Raw genomic sequence first — 17,500 nt, 5'->3', positions numbered from 1 at the left:
TGCAGTCAAATCGGGAGCATGCACTGGAGCAGATTATCATTTATATTGAATGAAAACTGAGACAGGCAGTCTTTTCATAAGTTGCTTAATAATTCATAAAAGTACACTTCTACCTATCTATTCCACAAAATAGAGAGCAGGCACTTGTGTCAGTTAAAGATATAAAAAGGTATTTATGAGAAGGTGCCAGACAAGGCAGAAAGGAAAATACAAGAAAAAAAACATCAGAAAAAAATCAGCATGCCTCGACTGGAGATTCAACCTCCTGATTACTAATAAGGAGGTCTGAGAATCTATCTCCAGTCGAGGCAGGTGGATGTTTTGGGATGTTTTTTTTTTGTTCAACCTCCTGATTACTAATAAGGAGGTCTGAGAATCTATCTCCAGTCGAGGCAGGTGGATGTTTTGGGATGGTTTTTTTTTTTTGTTCAACCTCCTGATTACTAATAAGGAGGTCTGAGAATCTATCTCCAGTCGAGGCAGGTGGATGTTTTGGGATGGTTTTTTTTTTGTTCAACCTCCTGATTACTAATAAGGAGGTCTGAGAATCTATCTCCAGTCGAGGCAGGTGGATGTTTTGGGATGGTTTTTTTTTTGTTCAACCTCCTGATTACTAATAAGGAGGTCTGAGAATCTATCTCCAGTCGAGGCAGGTAGATGTTTTGGGATGGGTTTTTTTTTGTTCAACCTCCTGATTACTAATAAGGAGGTCTGAGAATCTATCTCCAGTTGAGGCAGGTGGATGTTTTGGGATTTTCTTATTTTTATTCAACCTCCTGATTACTAATAAGGAAGTCTGAGAATCTATCTCCAGTGGCGGCAGGCAGATTTTTTGGGATTTTTTTTTTTTTCATTTTGGCATTGTACACACCTTTTCAGATCTTTAGCTTTCAATTGCATGAATGAACCGGTAAAATGCAACAATTCCTTTGCTTACCTGTGAGGGTTGAGTAAAGTAACGTATCCACATGTATGACTCATGTCCAGAGTTTCCTGGAGCTTTAGGATGGCGGGATGGCACTGATAAAAACCTTCTGTGAATGGACCTGGGAGAGGGAGGTGAATTCAAAGCTTTTAGGTAAATGCCCTCTCAAAATCTTACTACTGATGAGAAGGATATTCTTTCAAGATAAGCTATAAGTCAATTGCCCTGACAGGGCATAGATTCAATTTCTATCCATATATCATTTTATGAACCTTTACAGCATATTTCATCACAATATCATCATCCTCTTCATTATTGTTATTATTATTATTATTATTATCATCATCATCATAATATTTCAAATCATATTCCATTATGAGAAACGTATTGACAAATTATTGGTCATATTTGTGTCATGTTCCGCTGTGTAGCTTATAAAACGAAATCCCCATTCAATATAAAGAATGCAACTACAGGAGTACTGGAATACTTTTTCAAAATATTTAACTAAATCATTTAACATAGTACAACATCAAATGAACACATATATCCATAATGGGTTATTAAATGCTAAGACTTATTAATCAATTTTTGTCATTTTACCTGAAGGCTTCTCAAAAGGGAAAGGAATGTGTACAGTCATTCCCTCAGCACGAATACCATGGCCCTGAGAAAAAAAAAAAGCCAAACAAAACGAAACAGTGAAATACAAATGTTAAATATTAATTCTTTTGTGATAGTTAACATATGGGATTTTAATCCATACATTGATTTCCTGTAGAACTAAAAGTAGCAAGAGCACCATCAAATTTCTGTTGTTGGGTTCACAACGGCAGTATTATAACAACAACACCGATAACAATAATAATAATAAATAATAATAATAATAATAATAATAATAATAATAATAATAATAAATAATAATAATAAAAATTATAAATTAATAATAATAATGATGATGATTATGATGATGATGATGATAATGGAAATGAAAATAGTGCCAACAACAACAACAATAATAATAATAATAATAATAATAATAATAATAATAATAATATAATAATAATAATAATAATAATAATAATAATAATATAATAATAATACGATGAGAAGAAAAAAAAGAAGAAAAGAAGAAGAGGAAGAAGAAGAAGAGAAGAAGAAAAGGAAAGAAGGAGAAGAAGAAGAAGAAGAAGAAGAAGAAGAAGAAGAAGAAGAAGAAGAAGAAGAAGAAGAAGAAGAAGAAGAAGAAGAAGAAGAAGAAGAAGAAGAAGAAGAAGAAGAAAAAGAAGAAGAAGAAGAAATGCATATTTCTTAATGAAATAAGCATAAGATTAATGCAATAAAATCAAGAATCACCCCCCCCCCACCCCCCCCCAATAAATTTTTTTTTAAAAATCATGTCTAGAACCACCACTAATACGTACTTGAACAAAAACAGCAGAATGAGACAGAGCATCATTGAGAGTGAGGAGAATGTTTGAAGATGCGATAACACCAGGGTCATGACCCCATGTTGTGACTAGAAGACGATCGTATAGCTGGAATGATCATAGAGAAAACAACATTATAAATTTGATTTGACAATTACTTATTTTGAGTACTAAGATTTTGTATAAAATGAAAAGAGCCATTGCATGTTAGTGATTAACGTCTTTTTTTTTTTTGTTTGGTTTGTAACAATAGGTTTTGAAAATCCAGTATTTCATTTTAAAAAATATTTTAGGGTTGATTTTATTTAAAATTCCGCAAGACATCATATGAATAATACTCATGTTCGTGCTAACACTCAGAATCAAAACTTGACCTATTTAAATTATGTTACTCAGAGAACTGATCATTAGTTCTGATATGCAAAAAAGTAACTATCATTTGTAACCAACTCACAAACAAATATGTATAAAAAACAAATGCTTATAATTTGTTAGAGAATGCAGGTGAGAACTTTTCATCTCTCTGACTGGAAAAAAAATAATTATAAAACAATCACAAACAGGGATATGATGTCAACAGCAATCATTAGAAACACTCTAACCCTAAACCAAAATTTCAATCTCAAACAATCCCTCTGAATATGCTAAACTGAAGTGTGAATTGAATTCCAAATTTCTTATGAGTTTTTAGCTATAGCATGAACGATGTACTATGAGTATTTTAAGGGTAAGAAAAAATAAATTTTCACTAGTCTCTTTTTATGTTCATGCTACGGCCAAGGCATAGCCTAAGTAACCTTTCAATGAAATGTTAATACAAAAAAAATTAGTTAAATATTATATAATAAATGTGTATATTCTAGTCATCAAATACCAGTTTTCATTAATCAACCCAGAGGTAATTTTACTCTGGTTGTTACAAAATTGTTGTGTGATGATATGAGAATAATTTCAGTTTTAAGTAAGATTATTCTTTATAGCCTTTGATAAATTGTGGCTCTATGAGCCTTTCATAGCTCTACATAATGAATAATTTCAGATTTACCTTAAATACAGGAGGTAGTCGGCGCAACTTTGTCCCCTTCATCAGCAGGAGGGATGGGGGACCACAGCAAGTAAGGTGGTTTACGAACAGTTTGAACCACACTGAGCTTACCTGAGGAGACCGAAATACAGTTAGGGTAATGACTCCAGACAACACTGACTAAAGTCAGTATTCTTATAATTGCCATAAATAATTGATGACAAACACACAACGTTAACCTTTTGATTTAGAAATTAAAATGATTAAATATTCATTCATGAGTAAATAAAGAAAAGTGCAAGTTGGAAATCATTACCTCTGGAATTGCTGGACCTATATGATGGGGCACACAACTGGACACTGGCCTTATCTCTTTACTCAAGGGTGCCATAGAGACCAACAAACTGGAAACACACATAAAACGGGTAGAAATTATAGAAATGTTTTGTGATGTGTGAAAAATACATAAAAATGTGCAATTGAAGTTCTCTTGTATTATAAAAATTCTTTGAAAGTAAAATTTAAGAAAAAACTACGTATTGTGAAATTTTAAAAATGTTTTAAGTGTGTAAAAAAAATGGCTCTTTTGTCTCTTGGCTCAGCTTATGTGTCTTAATTTGGTAAGTTTGGTTCATTATTGTATACTGGATGCTGCATACAATGCATTGGCAATCTAATGAAAAGTGCTGCATTTCAGGTATTTGACTTACAAATAACACCTTTGTGTCATGATAACATCAACAAAAAAGTAAGTTGAAAGGATTCAGTGATTCATGATCATTAACAGTGTCTAGGCCATGAAACAGATAATACTCACCCTCTTAAAAAATACTCTCAAATCAGATTCTACTTCAAATCATTTTTATCGTACCTGTAGTTTTTATTCAAAACTCTAGACCTAGTCTCTGGGTCTAATCCTAAGAGACTTTCACATCGTAGCAAGTCTACACCTTGGCCACAATCACCATCCTCTGCCAACTCTCTGTTGTAGCGGAGAAAACGAACTGTATCTCGTAGAGTGAGTGCATGGTCAAAATAACGACGGGCTTCTCCTTCAGCATCAGAGCCAACCTAAATTAATTGGGACAGATTGTTTTAATTGTTAAATGCTTCTATTGAAAAAGTGTTATGACTCTTTATCAAACTAAATATAACAATAGAAATAAAATCCAGTTATAATTCATGTACATTTTCGTATGATTGATAAAAAGATATAGTTTTCCTATGATGCAAATCTTAGGATAGTTGAGCAATACTGTTTGTAACAAAAGATTTGAAGTGAAAATAATAACAAGGAATTATTCTAAAAATCCAGTTTGTGTCAGAGTAATATTAATATTAATAATGTTCGTTTACCATTTGAGACATCCATGAGGACAGCATTATGTAATCATTTTAAATAAATATCTAAATTCTATTTATCTGTGAAATCTTTACCTTTTCCAGCTCACTAAGAAAACTGTCCATAGATTCGTCACTCAATTTTCCAACCTCAAACATTGTGACCGCATGACTCTTCAAACCCTAGTAAGAAAAAAACAAAGAACAAAATCAAGCTATTATTCTGAAGCTTGTAAGCCCTGTTGTTCACACCCAAACGTGTGTGTGTGTGTGTGTGCATGCGCGTGTGCACATGAGCAAAAGAGAGAGAGCGAGAGAGAAAGAGAGAGAGAGAGAGAGAGAGAGAGAGAGAGAGAGAGAGAGAGAGAGAGAGAGAGAGAGAAAGAAAGAGAGAGAGAGAGAGAGAGAGAGAGAAAGAGAGAGAGAGAGAGAGAGAGAAAGAGAGAGAGAGAGAGAGAGAGAGATAGAGAGGAGATATCTTTAAAAGAAAACAAAAATACTTGAGCTTTTTAGATAGCGCAATATCAACGTAATGTGCTCAAAGTGCTTTACAGGAGGTCCCTAACCAACAGCAACATTTAACATGTAGAACGAGATATGACGCCTGTAGGCAATATTACAATTTTTTTTCCGACAGAGACAATGCTGTTAACGGCCAGGTACTCATTTTACACCTGAGTACGATTAGAGAATGTGAGTAAAGAGCCTTTTCCAAGGATAAAACTATGCACCGAGCTAGACTCAAACTCGGGACCTTCCGATTCGAAAGCAAGTGTCATACCATTAGACAACATAGCCGCACTAGGTATACAAAATACTATTTTGTAACAATTACAATGACAACCCAAATTTTAACTGCAATGACGGACCAGTACAAGTGTTTCCTGCTGTTGCTACTACAACAACTATCACTGCTACAAATACTACTACTACTATTACAACTACCACTACTACTACTACTACTATTATTCTTAATTCTGCAACAACATCTACTACTACTACTACAACAACTACTACAACTACTACAATTAATGCTACTACAATGATGACGATAACGCTGCCACCGCTACTAACTACAACTACTACTATAGCTACCACAAGTACCACTACTAATAACAACAACTATCATCTTTAGTAACAAAAACAAGAAAAATGACAATCAACAACAACTTTATAATTGGAAGTTATTAACTCACAGGAGAGAGGTTTCCCATCATGAGGAAAGCTGTCAAGGTAGAATCAAATAGGAAAGCAATCCTTTTGGTCTGACCCGGTGTTTGAGATGCTATGTCTAAAAAAAACAAAACAAAACAATTCTACAATATAGGTATTCAAAACAATAATCTTACACGAATGTCAATTGAAAAGATAATCGCTATTGTATAAAGGGAGGAGTAAAAGAAAACAATTTTAAATTTGAGCTTTTTTTAAAGCATAATATCCACTTAACATGCCTAAAGCGCTTTACAAAGAGCCCCTGATCAACAGCAACACGTGTCATACCGACAGAGACAAAGCTGTTAATAGCCAGGTATTCATTTTACACCTGAGTACAGTGACAGAATATGAGTAAAGAGCCTTTTCAAAGGACTCAACTATGCGCTGAGCAAGGCTCGAGCCCAGGACCTTTTAATCCGAAAGCGAGTGTCATACCACAAAGCTGCACAACTGGAAACAGTCTAGTTTTCCATCCGGGTAGGGTCTAGATTTTTTTATGATCCCTCCGTCCACCCTGCAGTGATTGAGTAGCTGACTAAAGAAATATAATTAAATGGAAAGTGCTTTGCAGTACACTAGCAGCCTGTCCAGAGGGTAGTGGGACAAACTCCAGCTCCATGGACTGCCTGGCTCTGAGGGATTAATTATCATTTAATCTCTAAATGCTTTGGGGTGACAGGTTTAGAAAAAGTTAAAATTGGCTGTGTCTAAATACATGTATCTGTTCCTATTAAAGACTTACCTAAAGGTGTGTCTACTGTGGTTGCACCCTCTGCTGTTGCTGATTCATTTTCCTGACCAGTTTTTGTATTGTCGCCAGTTGCTGTAGCATCAAGGTGTACTGAGCTACTCATGCCGATCAGTAATGTCCTCTCTTGATTCCCTCTGGGAATAGTGGTAATGATGATGATAATTATGATTAGGGTGATGATGATCACGAAAAAGAGCAGTCTGATATGGACTTATCATTAAAGAGACTAAAACGCCAATTATCTACAAATTTAAATACACCAAAAATTATATTTTTTGGTATTTGGAAGAAAAATGGAGTGTTTGCACAAATTATGTGCAATCCTGTTAGACACCACATGATGTTCGAACAAGAATTTTATTTTTAATCCACAACGTTAATTGTATAAATGTTTTTTTTTAATTCTTTTTTTTTTTTTTAAATTGTGGATTTAAAAGCAGTTCCACTTCCAGGCAATATCAGCGCCAAACAATTAAACATTGCAAGTACTGTGGAAGTGCACAGAATTTATATGGCTATCTATCAATTCGACCAGATTTTAATAAAAAACATTTTACAATTTTGGATGGAACACTTTTAATTTCACATATCAATTAATTTTTTAAAAACCCACTGATTTGTAGAAGTTTCTCAAAACCTGAGACTTAATTTGAAGTCTCAAGCTAGAGACTTCAAGATAAAGTGGATGTCATTCTAATCGACTAATAGTTGAAGCTAAAGTTTTCTGGCTGAATGAAAAATTGTGTTTTGTCAGTTTATGGATGTACTGCTGGACACAGCAAGTTTTTAACTCTCTCCTTTACCAGTAATTGGTAAATTGTCACATTCGATACGATGCATCCCACATCTTGCTTATTCAGATTTCTTTTATTCATGAAAAAATATGAGGAAACATTTTGTAACATGTCTTAGAACCTTACAATTTGCTGTAAAGCTTTTTTTAATGAGAAAATTATAGATAATAGTATGTACTTATTGCTTTTGATTCTGTGTATTTTTTTTTTCTTGAGTGAGTATGACATTTTTTATGGAAAATCATGACAATATGTGGTAAGAAGAGATTTAAAAATCTCTCACTTCTGGTCCTTGGTGACTGTGGGAGACCCTGGGACATTCCATGACGGATGGAGTTCTGGTAATTCCACATCTACACATTTTTTCTTTGCAAATCCCAAGCGGCAATACATTGACACAGCATTCTGTGAAAACATTTTAGAAATACAAATTCATAGATGTGACCAATCATGTAAAAACAGTATCATGTTGGAGTGACCTGATGCTTGTAATTGAATTTTAAGTTTTAAGTTATAAACAAAACATTAAAATTACTCCTTCATTGCCAAGGTTGGATTTTGTTTCTTATTAAAAAAAAATAAAGTTTTCTAGTTCCAATAATTTTTTCTTTAAACAAAATTTCCTCCATCGAGTTCATTCCGACATAACAGCAGATATGTATGGTGAGTCACAAATTGTTCTGCCCTGAGAAGCAACTCTCTTAAAAATAAAGATTAAGTTAACTTGTTATTTCTGCTGCATTGAATTTTATTGTAACTTGAGAGTAGCAAAATTTCCTTGGTTTGCTTTGGTCATTATGTCAGCTTGTCGACTATTCTGTATTTCTATAATGCCCCAAATTTCAAGCATTGCATTATATTCCTTTTCAAATCATCTCTCATACATCATAATCTTAACAACCATATAAGAAACTATAATGAAATAATGAAAGAAATGAAAACAATAAAAAAAAAAGCACATTTATAAGGGACAATCTCCACAAAACACACTCAAAGCTCTTTACTAGGGGCCCAAGGCCAACAGCAACGTGTAAGATAAGACATGATCCCTGTTAGGTGATATTACAATTTTTTTCAGACAGAGACAACACTGTTGACAACTAGGTACTCATTTTACACCTGAGCACAGTGAGAGAATGTGAGTAATGAACCTTTTCCAAGGACTCAATTATGCGCCACTTAGAGTGGGACTCGAACCCCGGACCGTCTGATCCAAAGGTGAGTGTCAGGGAGGAAGAACATTTATACTCCGACTATCACCTCTTAACTTTATAATGAGATACTTGTTGTTTTATTTCTCTTTTAAATTGGAAATTTGTTTGTTTGTGTGTGTGTGTGTGTGTGTGTGTGTGTGTGTGTGTGTCTCTGTGTGTGTGAGAGAGTGAGTGAAAGTGAGAGAGAGAGAGAGAGAGAGAGAGAGAGAGAGAGAGAATGAGAGAGATAGATAGATAGAGAGAGAGAATGAGAGAGAGAGAGGGGGGTCAATTTTAAATGAATTTTACTAACCTTTACAAGCTGGAGATCGATCTGTAGTACACTGGCAAGCTGAAAATGAATTATGAAATGGAGCGCTTTCAATCACAGTTGTTTGTTGTTTGTTTTTGTTTTTCAATTTTTAGATAATGTAGACACAAACTAAATTGGCTGATCTTTGACTGGTTATAAAGAGAGAAGCACTTTTTTTTAAAAACACACCAAAGAAAAACCCAAAAACACTAATGGTATTGGGAAAGTTTAGAATAAGCAAATAGCCTGACTTATTAAAGTAAGAGACATCATTTTTGTATACACATCATATCAAATTCACTCACTTCAGCAACAGGGGTCGTTTCATCAATGGACACAAAAATCTTGTACAGCAAAGTCTCAAAGTAATCTCCCAATACTCGATTCATCACAAAACCCTCTAAAGGTGGGACTGGAAAATATGAATTCAACAAATTTGTTCAATTTAATACTCTTTTGTCTTTATAGCACAGTTGGGGCCATCATCAGAAGTTGAACAGCTCTTATTACTCGATGAAACCATAGAGAACAAAGTGTCTTAAATGTGATTTATGTTTATTACACGATTCCAATGTTAAAAAACATCACTGAGATAGATTGATCACAATGACGATGTGTATTGCAAAACTCTGATGAAATGATTTTTATATACAAATCATTAAGTAATTAAGGTAAACACTGGATATTTCGTCACAGGCCTAAATGAATAGGAGAACTTGCTCTCTGTATGCAGGTGGCAATTGATTACAAACAGAAAGCCCAATGCAGTGTATCTAGTAATTCAAATATTGTAATGGGCAATTTCTCCTAGTGTGTTTACCATTTCAAAAATCTATTATTATTATTATTATATTATTATTCATGAAATATTTCTCAATATCTTAAATCATAGACGTTAATTACATGGACTGTATAGCTCTATCTCTTTTTTTGTTTGTTTGTTGCTTTAGGTCTCTTCCAACACAATTGAGGTTATATGAGAGACCGCTGAACCAAAAAAACAAGCAATCTAACAAAAATAGTACAAATGTAAATCAAAATCATAACCTAAAGATATCATAAGCTAAATTATAAATAACCAAGAACAAACAGGCAGAAGATTTACAGAAAAAAAAATATCCTGTCAAAAATACAATCACAAACCAAAGAAGCAGGAAAGGCTAGTAAAGAGAAGAAGAAACGACATCACTATCGGATCGTATACCCATGCGAACATCATAGGTATATGATTCAGGGGTGATGCTCCCATCCAACCACCCGCAGCTCTATCTCTCAACCATCAATCAATTTCAAAATAAGCAATGAAAAACTCACCACTAATACAATCGTCGTCTCCAATTGGAACCTCAAGGTATATAAGGCCTTTTCTGTACAAACCTAGAATTTTGAAGATAACAGGACATCACTATCAATACGAAACCTCCAATTCCAAAAAAACCCCCAAAAAAACAAAATAATAATAATAAACTGATTTGTCAGTAATTATTCCCTAATCATTGTGCAGCTTTGTGATTTGGTCGTATGATATTTGCCTCCGAATTGAAGTCCCTGGCTCATGTCACGCTCCTGTGGCATAAAGTTGAGTCTTTGGAAAAGGCTTTTACCTCACTCAGGTGTAAAATGAGTATCATTGCTTAAACTTGAGAGAAATTAAATGGTATAGCCAAAGAAGAGTAAAGATATCCATCTAGCAGTAAAAGACATCGTCCAGAAAGAAAGAAAGAAAGAGAGAGAGAGAGAGAGAGAGAGAGAGAGAGAGAGAGAGAGAGAGAGAGAGAGAGAGAGAGAGAGAGAGGGGGAGAGAGAGAGGGGGAGAGAGAGAGGGGGAGAGAGAGAGGGGGAGAGAGAGAGAGAGAGAGAGAGAGAGAGAGAGAGAGAGAGAGAGAGAGAGAGAGATGCTAACTTGATGCTATTGCCCAACAAACATTAATCAATAAATTCACTTTATTCATTATTACAGTTACATTTCTCTTTGAATCTATTCCAAGAGAAGAGAAAATAACTCAAGCACTGGCTACAGTAAACTGCGGCAAACTGTGCTAGGGCGAGGTACCTTTCTCAAGGGGGAATCGAACTTGGTACATCCTGAGAACAAAGCAAAGACCGTACCACTGTACCACACTGCACACATATAATGTGAAAGAAAATTTTGAAAAACAAAATATTGAAACACTCTTCCAAATTGCGTGTTAGAGGCAAAGCCTTGATACATCCCTGGTATAGTATATATATACAATATGTATATAGGTATCAAACTTACTGTGAACCACCACACTATCCAATTCACCAGAAATTTGAGCACCAGTGTCGATTATTATATCAATTGTTTTCTTCTCACTTTCGTTGCAGTTCTGAAAATAATCCAATGCAAGAATTAACCATGCAATTGTATATCATGAACTACATACATGGTTTAAAAAAAAATAAATGAAACTGCATTAGACTTTTAAAAAAAAAAAAATTTATTGACTTTTATGTAATTGAGAACAAATTTTTTAAATGCCATTTCAAGTTTAACAGTTGAAAAAATTCATGCATCACTTAAACTACCACAATCATATTTATATTTCTTTGAAAAAAAATGAAATTTTAATTAATTATAAAATTCTGTTATTACTGCTTATAAAAAAAGAAAATTTTACAAAACTATGTAAACAAAATGGTCTAACAATTGTTCTGGGTTGTTTCTTTAAGCACTAGAAATTACACTGTTTGTCATTATAGTGGAACAATCAATAACTAGGAGGGGGTAAAGTACCAAGCATGCAATGGCAGGGCTACGATGTGTGACCAGTGAAATCGTCCATCATAATTTTAGGCTAAATTAATAGGAAAAGACAATCTGGTATGATCATAGGCAATCTGTTATGAGGAATCCTGTACTTGGCAGCAATGTCCTTCCTCGCCATTGTCACCTTTCAACTTCAACCAGAACCTGCAGTTTTACATCAATTGTCAATCCAATGCCTTTCTCTTCAAATTGGTAAGAGCAGGATAAAGAGTAGACATTGTGAGGGAGACTAGGATAATGAGCGTGCAATGTAACATAAGCAGCAAGTTTAGTCTTTCTGTTCAGAGAACTCTGGGTAGGGTTGGGTCAAGTCAGAATCCACTTCAGCCTCAATATTTTTTTGTACCAGAAATTTTGTCTTGACTGCCGAGCTGAAGATGCAGATTAGAGCCAATATTTTTGTTACTGTAAAGGTTTATGGCATTAGAGCTTATGGTGCCGGTATCATTATATGGACAACTGTTTCCTATAATTTTCAATGGCCTTGTCTCTCACAAAGTACTTTCTGTCTACTCTAAATTATATCCATGATTTGCACTGTGTGGACAAGATGGTCTGACGAAAATCAACTTTGAACATCAATGACTTTCAAAAAGACAACATGAGGTTGCTATCACTGTGTGTAGATTAAAAATCTCATCAATCAACTTCCATCCTCTCCAACCCTCACTCCCAATTCAACCATTTACCTTTATATCATCATCTGTCACAAAGCCAACTTGAACAACCCACCATGGCTCTATGGACACAACCTCAATGGGTTGACCAGGGAGGAGTTCTTTCACAGGACGCTTTCGAAAAAATTTCTGGTCAGGAGATACAGAATAAATCATATAAATGCACATTAATACAGTACATCAAAGAGACAAATCCTCCATATAAAATATGTTTTAAAATTTATACATGGCATACAAAAATAAAAGAGATTTTCTAAATAATATAATATAATAATAATATAATAATAATAATAATAATAATAATAAATAATAATAATATAATAATAATAATAATAATAATAATAATAATAATAATAATGATTTGAGCTTTTTTTGAGCTTTTAATTAATAATGACAACAATAATACAATAATGATAATAATAAAAAATTAATTTGCAAATGTTAATAACTTAGAGAGTATGATAGTGATAGCCTTAGTAAGACAATTTTGCAAGTTAATGAGACATTTAAAAATAATTTTACCTTTGAAGAACGGCACTGATTCATGAGATCTATGTATTGATTCCTTCCTATTCCAAGAAGTCTTAAGCCTATAAGGAAGAAGAGGAGAGTTAATTTTGCAATTCTTTTAATAATAAAATATGTTGCATACATTCAAAAAGAAAAATGATTTAGCAATGATCTTTGTGAGATTGTCCCCCCAAAAATTCAGATGCTTCAAAAATAAACAAGGTTACTTGAAAAATGTTTCATTATACCAATAATAGTATTTCCAAAAGTATAACTTTATTTGTATAGATGATGAGAAATATAAGATTATTTATATAGATAACATTACTCAGTTCAATGACAAAATAAAATTTGAAATGAGAAAACAATATATAATGGTATATCCAATAACGATAAAAACAAAAAAAATACAATGCACTTCACCCATAATGACTTCCGATATAGTGATATCCCCTCTACAAGAGTCCTGGAGCCTGTGTCCTATCACATATTTCATTAGCAATTAAACACTCACCAAAACGATATAAATTTTGGTAAAAACTCTGTATAGCACCATCAATATGCCAGCTATCGTCAACTTCAAGTCGACAGTTAAGATAAAATGTCTGGTCCAACAAAAGCATTTATAAGATATTGCAACGTCAATATGGGAAAGTATGAGGCCTCTGCAACTGGAATCGATTCTGAATAGACCCAGAATCAGCGGAACAGAAAATCAAACTTTTTGTTTCAATGCATGTTAATCCTCCTAATCTCTCCACTCACCCCCTTCCCCTCCCCCCCCTCTCCAGTTGCTCCAGTATAATTTTTTTTCTTTTTCTAATCTCAATATGATGAGTTGATACACGAAGAAACATATAAAAATATATTAACAAAAGTTTGAAAAATTAAATTAGATACCTTATGCAATACTTAGAAATCAACTTACAATCTGCAGCAGTGAAGTTGGGTAGAGAGTCATAGCTCTTTTCTTGACCCATAATGTCCTGCATCATGGTGATGTAATAGGAGAATGGAGTCATCCTTAATCCTTTCACCATGATGTCTGACAAATGGTATGGGTACAACATCAGATGATCACGGCTGTACTGAAGGACTTCTTCATAATATCGAGGTTCATCTTTCCTGATTGTTTTTACTGGAAATTGTGAAGAAAAAAAAAGAAAAAACAATAAAAAAAAACAAAACAGATATCAATAGTAAACAGTACAGTGATAACGAAATGTACATAAAACAATAGTGAACATAATTTCCTTGCAAATAAGTTTAAATCATTTTGTCAATGAATGTGAAAACGTTATTCTTATCTTCTTAAAGGCTTGTTAGGATAATAAATCCTTTCAATGCTTTAAACATGACTCGATATTGAAACCTTTGTAAAAAAGTAATAAATAAAATTTGTTTTCAATTATGATAATTATCATAATCCTTTCTTAAAAAAATATAGCATTGTGGAGAACATTGTGCTTATTTGAGTAAATAAAAAAATTGACACGGCGCACAACTCTACTGAAAGATTTGCAAATTAGAAATGTATTTTTTACAGATAGATAAACAGATAACTTGATTTCCTTTTATAATTTAAAGTCAGTTTGAAAGTTCGTTGAGTCAAACAGATATCATAAAATATGTACCAATGACGACACTTGACTCCCAAAATCAACTAATTTTGACACTGTAAAAAGTTGTCAATTTGCTCATCTATTTATGACATCAAGTATTATTATTACTTCCGTTGTGTTGTTGATTTAGCGGTGATCAGTGTTATTATTATGTTCTAATTGCGTGTATGTTTGTGTATGTGTGTGTGTGTGTGTGTTTGTGTGTGTGTTGTGTGTGGTGTATACCTGTGTGTGTGGGTGTTGGCATTTTTCAGCAAATCGTGGCATTCATAGTGATATTATTCACTTGATCACATGAAGGTATTTCAGTCGCCATTTTGATTCTTTTTTTACTATTAGGGTTAGCTCGAGATCGGAGGATATTTCTTTTTCTATTAAGGTTAGTCATAAGTCTTAGTAAAGGTGCTAGGATGTTTGTTTTTCCATAAGTTAAGTAAAGGGGAGACATTCCGAAAGCTCCTACATCCCCAGTATTCTTTAAATTTGTATTTTCACCGTTGATATTTTGTCAGGCATTTATTTATTCAATTTGTCATTATATCTAGAAGTATTTTAAAAACTCTAGAACAAACCTTGATAGATTTGTGAAAGTTTAAAATTTCTTAATTTGACCATTGTTTTGATTTTCAGCCGCCATTTTGATTTGTTAAATATTGAAAGGTAGTGCAAAGCAGTCCGAGAGTTGTTTTTTTTTCTATTAGGGTTAGCTCGAAAGGTTAGTCATAAGTCTTATTAAAGGTGCTAGGAAGTTTGTTTTTCCATAAGTTAAGTAAAGGGGAGACATTCCGAAAGCTCCTACATCCCCAGTATTCTTTAAATTTGTATTTTCACCTTTGATCTTTTGTCAGGCGTTTATTTATTCAATTTGTCATGATTTTTTCTATTAGGGTTAGCTCGAGATCGGATGATTTTTTTTTTCCTATTAGGGTTAGTCATAAGTATTATTAAAGTGCTAGGGTGTTTGTTTTTCCTATTGGGGTTAATTAAAGGTACTAGGTTTAATTTTTTCTTGGGGTTAGTTGAGGGAATATATTATTAAATATATTATTGGGCCACACAGAAAAATCAACCGAAGATATACCAAATTACACAGACAACGTTGTTTACTAATCTGCCCTCATTAAATGATGGTGAGTACAGAATCGAATGAAAATAGTTCTTTCCCGCGAAATTGCGGGCTTTTTACTAGTAATAATAATAATTATAATAATAATAATAATAATAATAATAATAATAATAATAATAATAATAATAATAATAATAATTATTATTATTATTATTATTATTATCATCACAATTATCAATAATATCATTTTTATAATTATTTATATCTTTATAATTATTTATACTTTTATTATTGTTACAATATTCTTCTTATCACTATATTGCCCTTCATTCAATTAAGAAACGAGATAACATAAGAATTATCTCTATCACAGAGATGTAAGAAACTTACCAAGATTTCCTTTATATCTGAGTTGGTTTTTAACACTAAATGAAACAACAGCTTTTTCATATTCTCTTTGAGAATGGCCATAACTCTGAAATTGGAAATTAAAAATCAAACATGAGATCAAGACAGTGTACTTTCATTCAATAAATATACTCCAAATGTATAATTAATGTAATTAAACAATAAGAAATAAGACATCATTTTAAAAAATGTTTTTAATTTCCATTTCAGCTCAACGGTAATACTGATATGAATACAGTGGTCCCAATATATATAAGCAATCTGGTTTTAAGTATGATCCAGCTATAAGTATGCTCTGGTCACGAAACAGAATTGTTACTATAAAAAGGTACCCCTTTATAAGTATGGTACCAACAAAAATGATAGAATGGAAGATGAGCAGCTCGGCTTGTTTGGTGGCTAATTGTTGGGAGTAACACTTCCATTGGTTAATTTTTGATTTCTTTAAATCTATTTGTCGGTATTGTAAATTAAATGTACATGTGGGTAAATTATTCAAAAGACTCACATTTGAGAGCATCAAATGGGACAGGGACTGTATGGATTAATCAAAATATGAGACGCGTATCTTTTCTGTAATCCTTTCTTATTGTTCATGGCCAAGTAGAGGAAAACAATGTACAAGTAGAGAACTGCAATCGAGTGATCGGACAATGTAAACGTAACCAGCATTGAGTGGACTGCGATCACGTTTCACACCTAGTGATGCAGACAGTGAGCAAGTTCTGAGTCAATTAACCTGTCGTGTTAGATAATCCTTTGTTGTCAACAAGCATTGTCTGCCTGACTTAGTTGGGGTCAGACAGAGGAATCGCAATGGCGGTAAAGCTTTTAGATACAATATCAAAGTGCGAAAATGGTTCAATGAGAAACAGATTTTCATTACTTTTGTGTGTATTTTAAAGATATTTTTCCCCAATCAAGGTGGAATCAAAGTGTAGCGATTAAGCGGGGCGGTTATAGTTATATTATTATATTATAGAAAAATTCTGTTTTTCGGGAAGGCTGTCATTATTCCCAGACGCCTGTCTGGGGATAATGAAAATTCGTTATCCCCAGACAGGTGTCTGGGGATAACCAATTTTTGTTATCCCCAGACAGGTGTCTGGGGATAAAGAAAATTTGTTATCCCCAGTCGCATGTAGCAAGTGGGCAGAAAGATTTTATTCAAAATGCCAAACTTGGCGTGAAAACTACCAAATATTCTGGAAAAAATACTAGTGGTTGTGTCCCAAAACAGTTAATATATCAAGTGATATTTAACACAAGATTAAAGTAAATAGTGATCAAATGTCAAATCCAGCTCTTTTAAAAGAATTATTTTAAAGCAAATGGATCAATGAAATTTCTTTTGTTACTTTGATCTGAAAACGTCAAACTGGCAATTCGACTTTTTATTTTCAACCAGGAAGAAAGTTGTTAATCATCAAATCTGTT

General features: G+C 33.3%; 1 protein-coding gene across 1 annotated transcript in view; it reads right to left on the bottom strand.

The window, feature by feature from the left end:
* LOC144972907 (protein FAM91A1-like) overlaps nt 1-17,500 on the bottom strand; it is a 32,100-nt gene that overhangs the window by 12,277 nt on the left and 2,323 nt on the right. Inside the window, exons 2-19 of the mRNA XM_078914711.1 lie at nt 16,046-16,130; nt 13,896-14,105; nt 12,980-13,047; nt 12,470-12,586; nt 11,250-11,340; nt 10,304-10,366; nt 9,295-9,401; nt 8,990-9,028; nt 7,767-7,888; nt 6,681-6,823; nt 5,917-6,011; nt 4,817-4,903; nt 4,251-4,450; nt 3,696-3,783; nt 3,401-3,511; nt 2,350-2,463; nt 1,529-1,592; nt 938-1,046 (exon numbers count right to left, since the gene is read on the bottom strand). Of these exons, the coding sequence (XP_078770837.1) occupies nt 938-1,046; nt 1,529-1,592; nt 2,350-2,463; nt 3,401-3,511; nt 3,696-3,783; nt 4,251-4,450; nt 4,817-4,903; nt 5,917-6,011; nt 6,681-6,823; nt 7,767-7,888; nt 8,990-9,028; nt 9,295-9,401; nt 10,304-10,366; nt 11,250-11,340; nt 12,470-12,586; nt 12,980-13,047; nt 13,896-14,105; nt 16,046-16,130 (1,913 nt within the window). The remainder of the gene's footprint in view (nt 1-937; nt 1,047-1,528; nt 1,593-2,349; nt 2,464-3,400; nt 3,512-3,695; nt 3,784-4,250; nt 4,451-4,816; nt 4,904-5,916; nt 6,012-6,680; nt 6,824-7,766; nt 7,889-8,989; nt 9,029-9,294; nt 9,402-10,303; nt 10,367-11,249; nt 11,341-12,469; nt 12,587-12,979; nt 13,048-13,895; nt 14,106-16,045; nt 16,131-17,500) is intronic.

This window comes from Berghia stephanieae, chromosome 1 (assembly GCF_034508935.2).
Source record: "Berghia stephanieae isolate SIO BIC M18660-M18661 chromosome 1, UCSD_Bste_1.3, whole genome shotgun sequence".
NCBI classification, from domain to species: Eukaryota; Metazoa; Mollusca; class Gastropoda; order Nudibranchia; family Aeolidiidae; genus Berghia; species Berghia stephanieae.
Note: the sequence above shows the minus strand (reverse complement) of the source record. Positions and strands in the feature narration are given on the sequence as shown.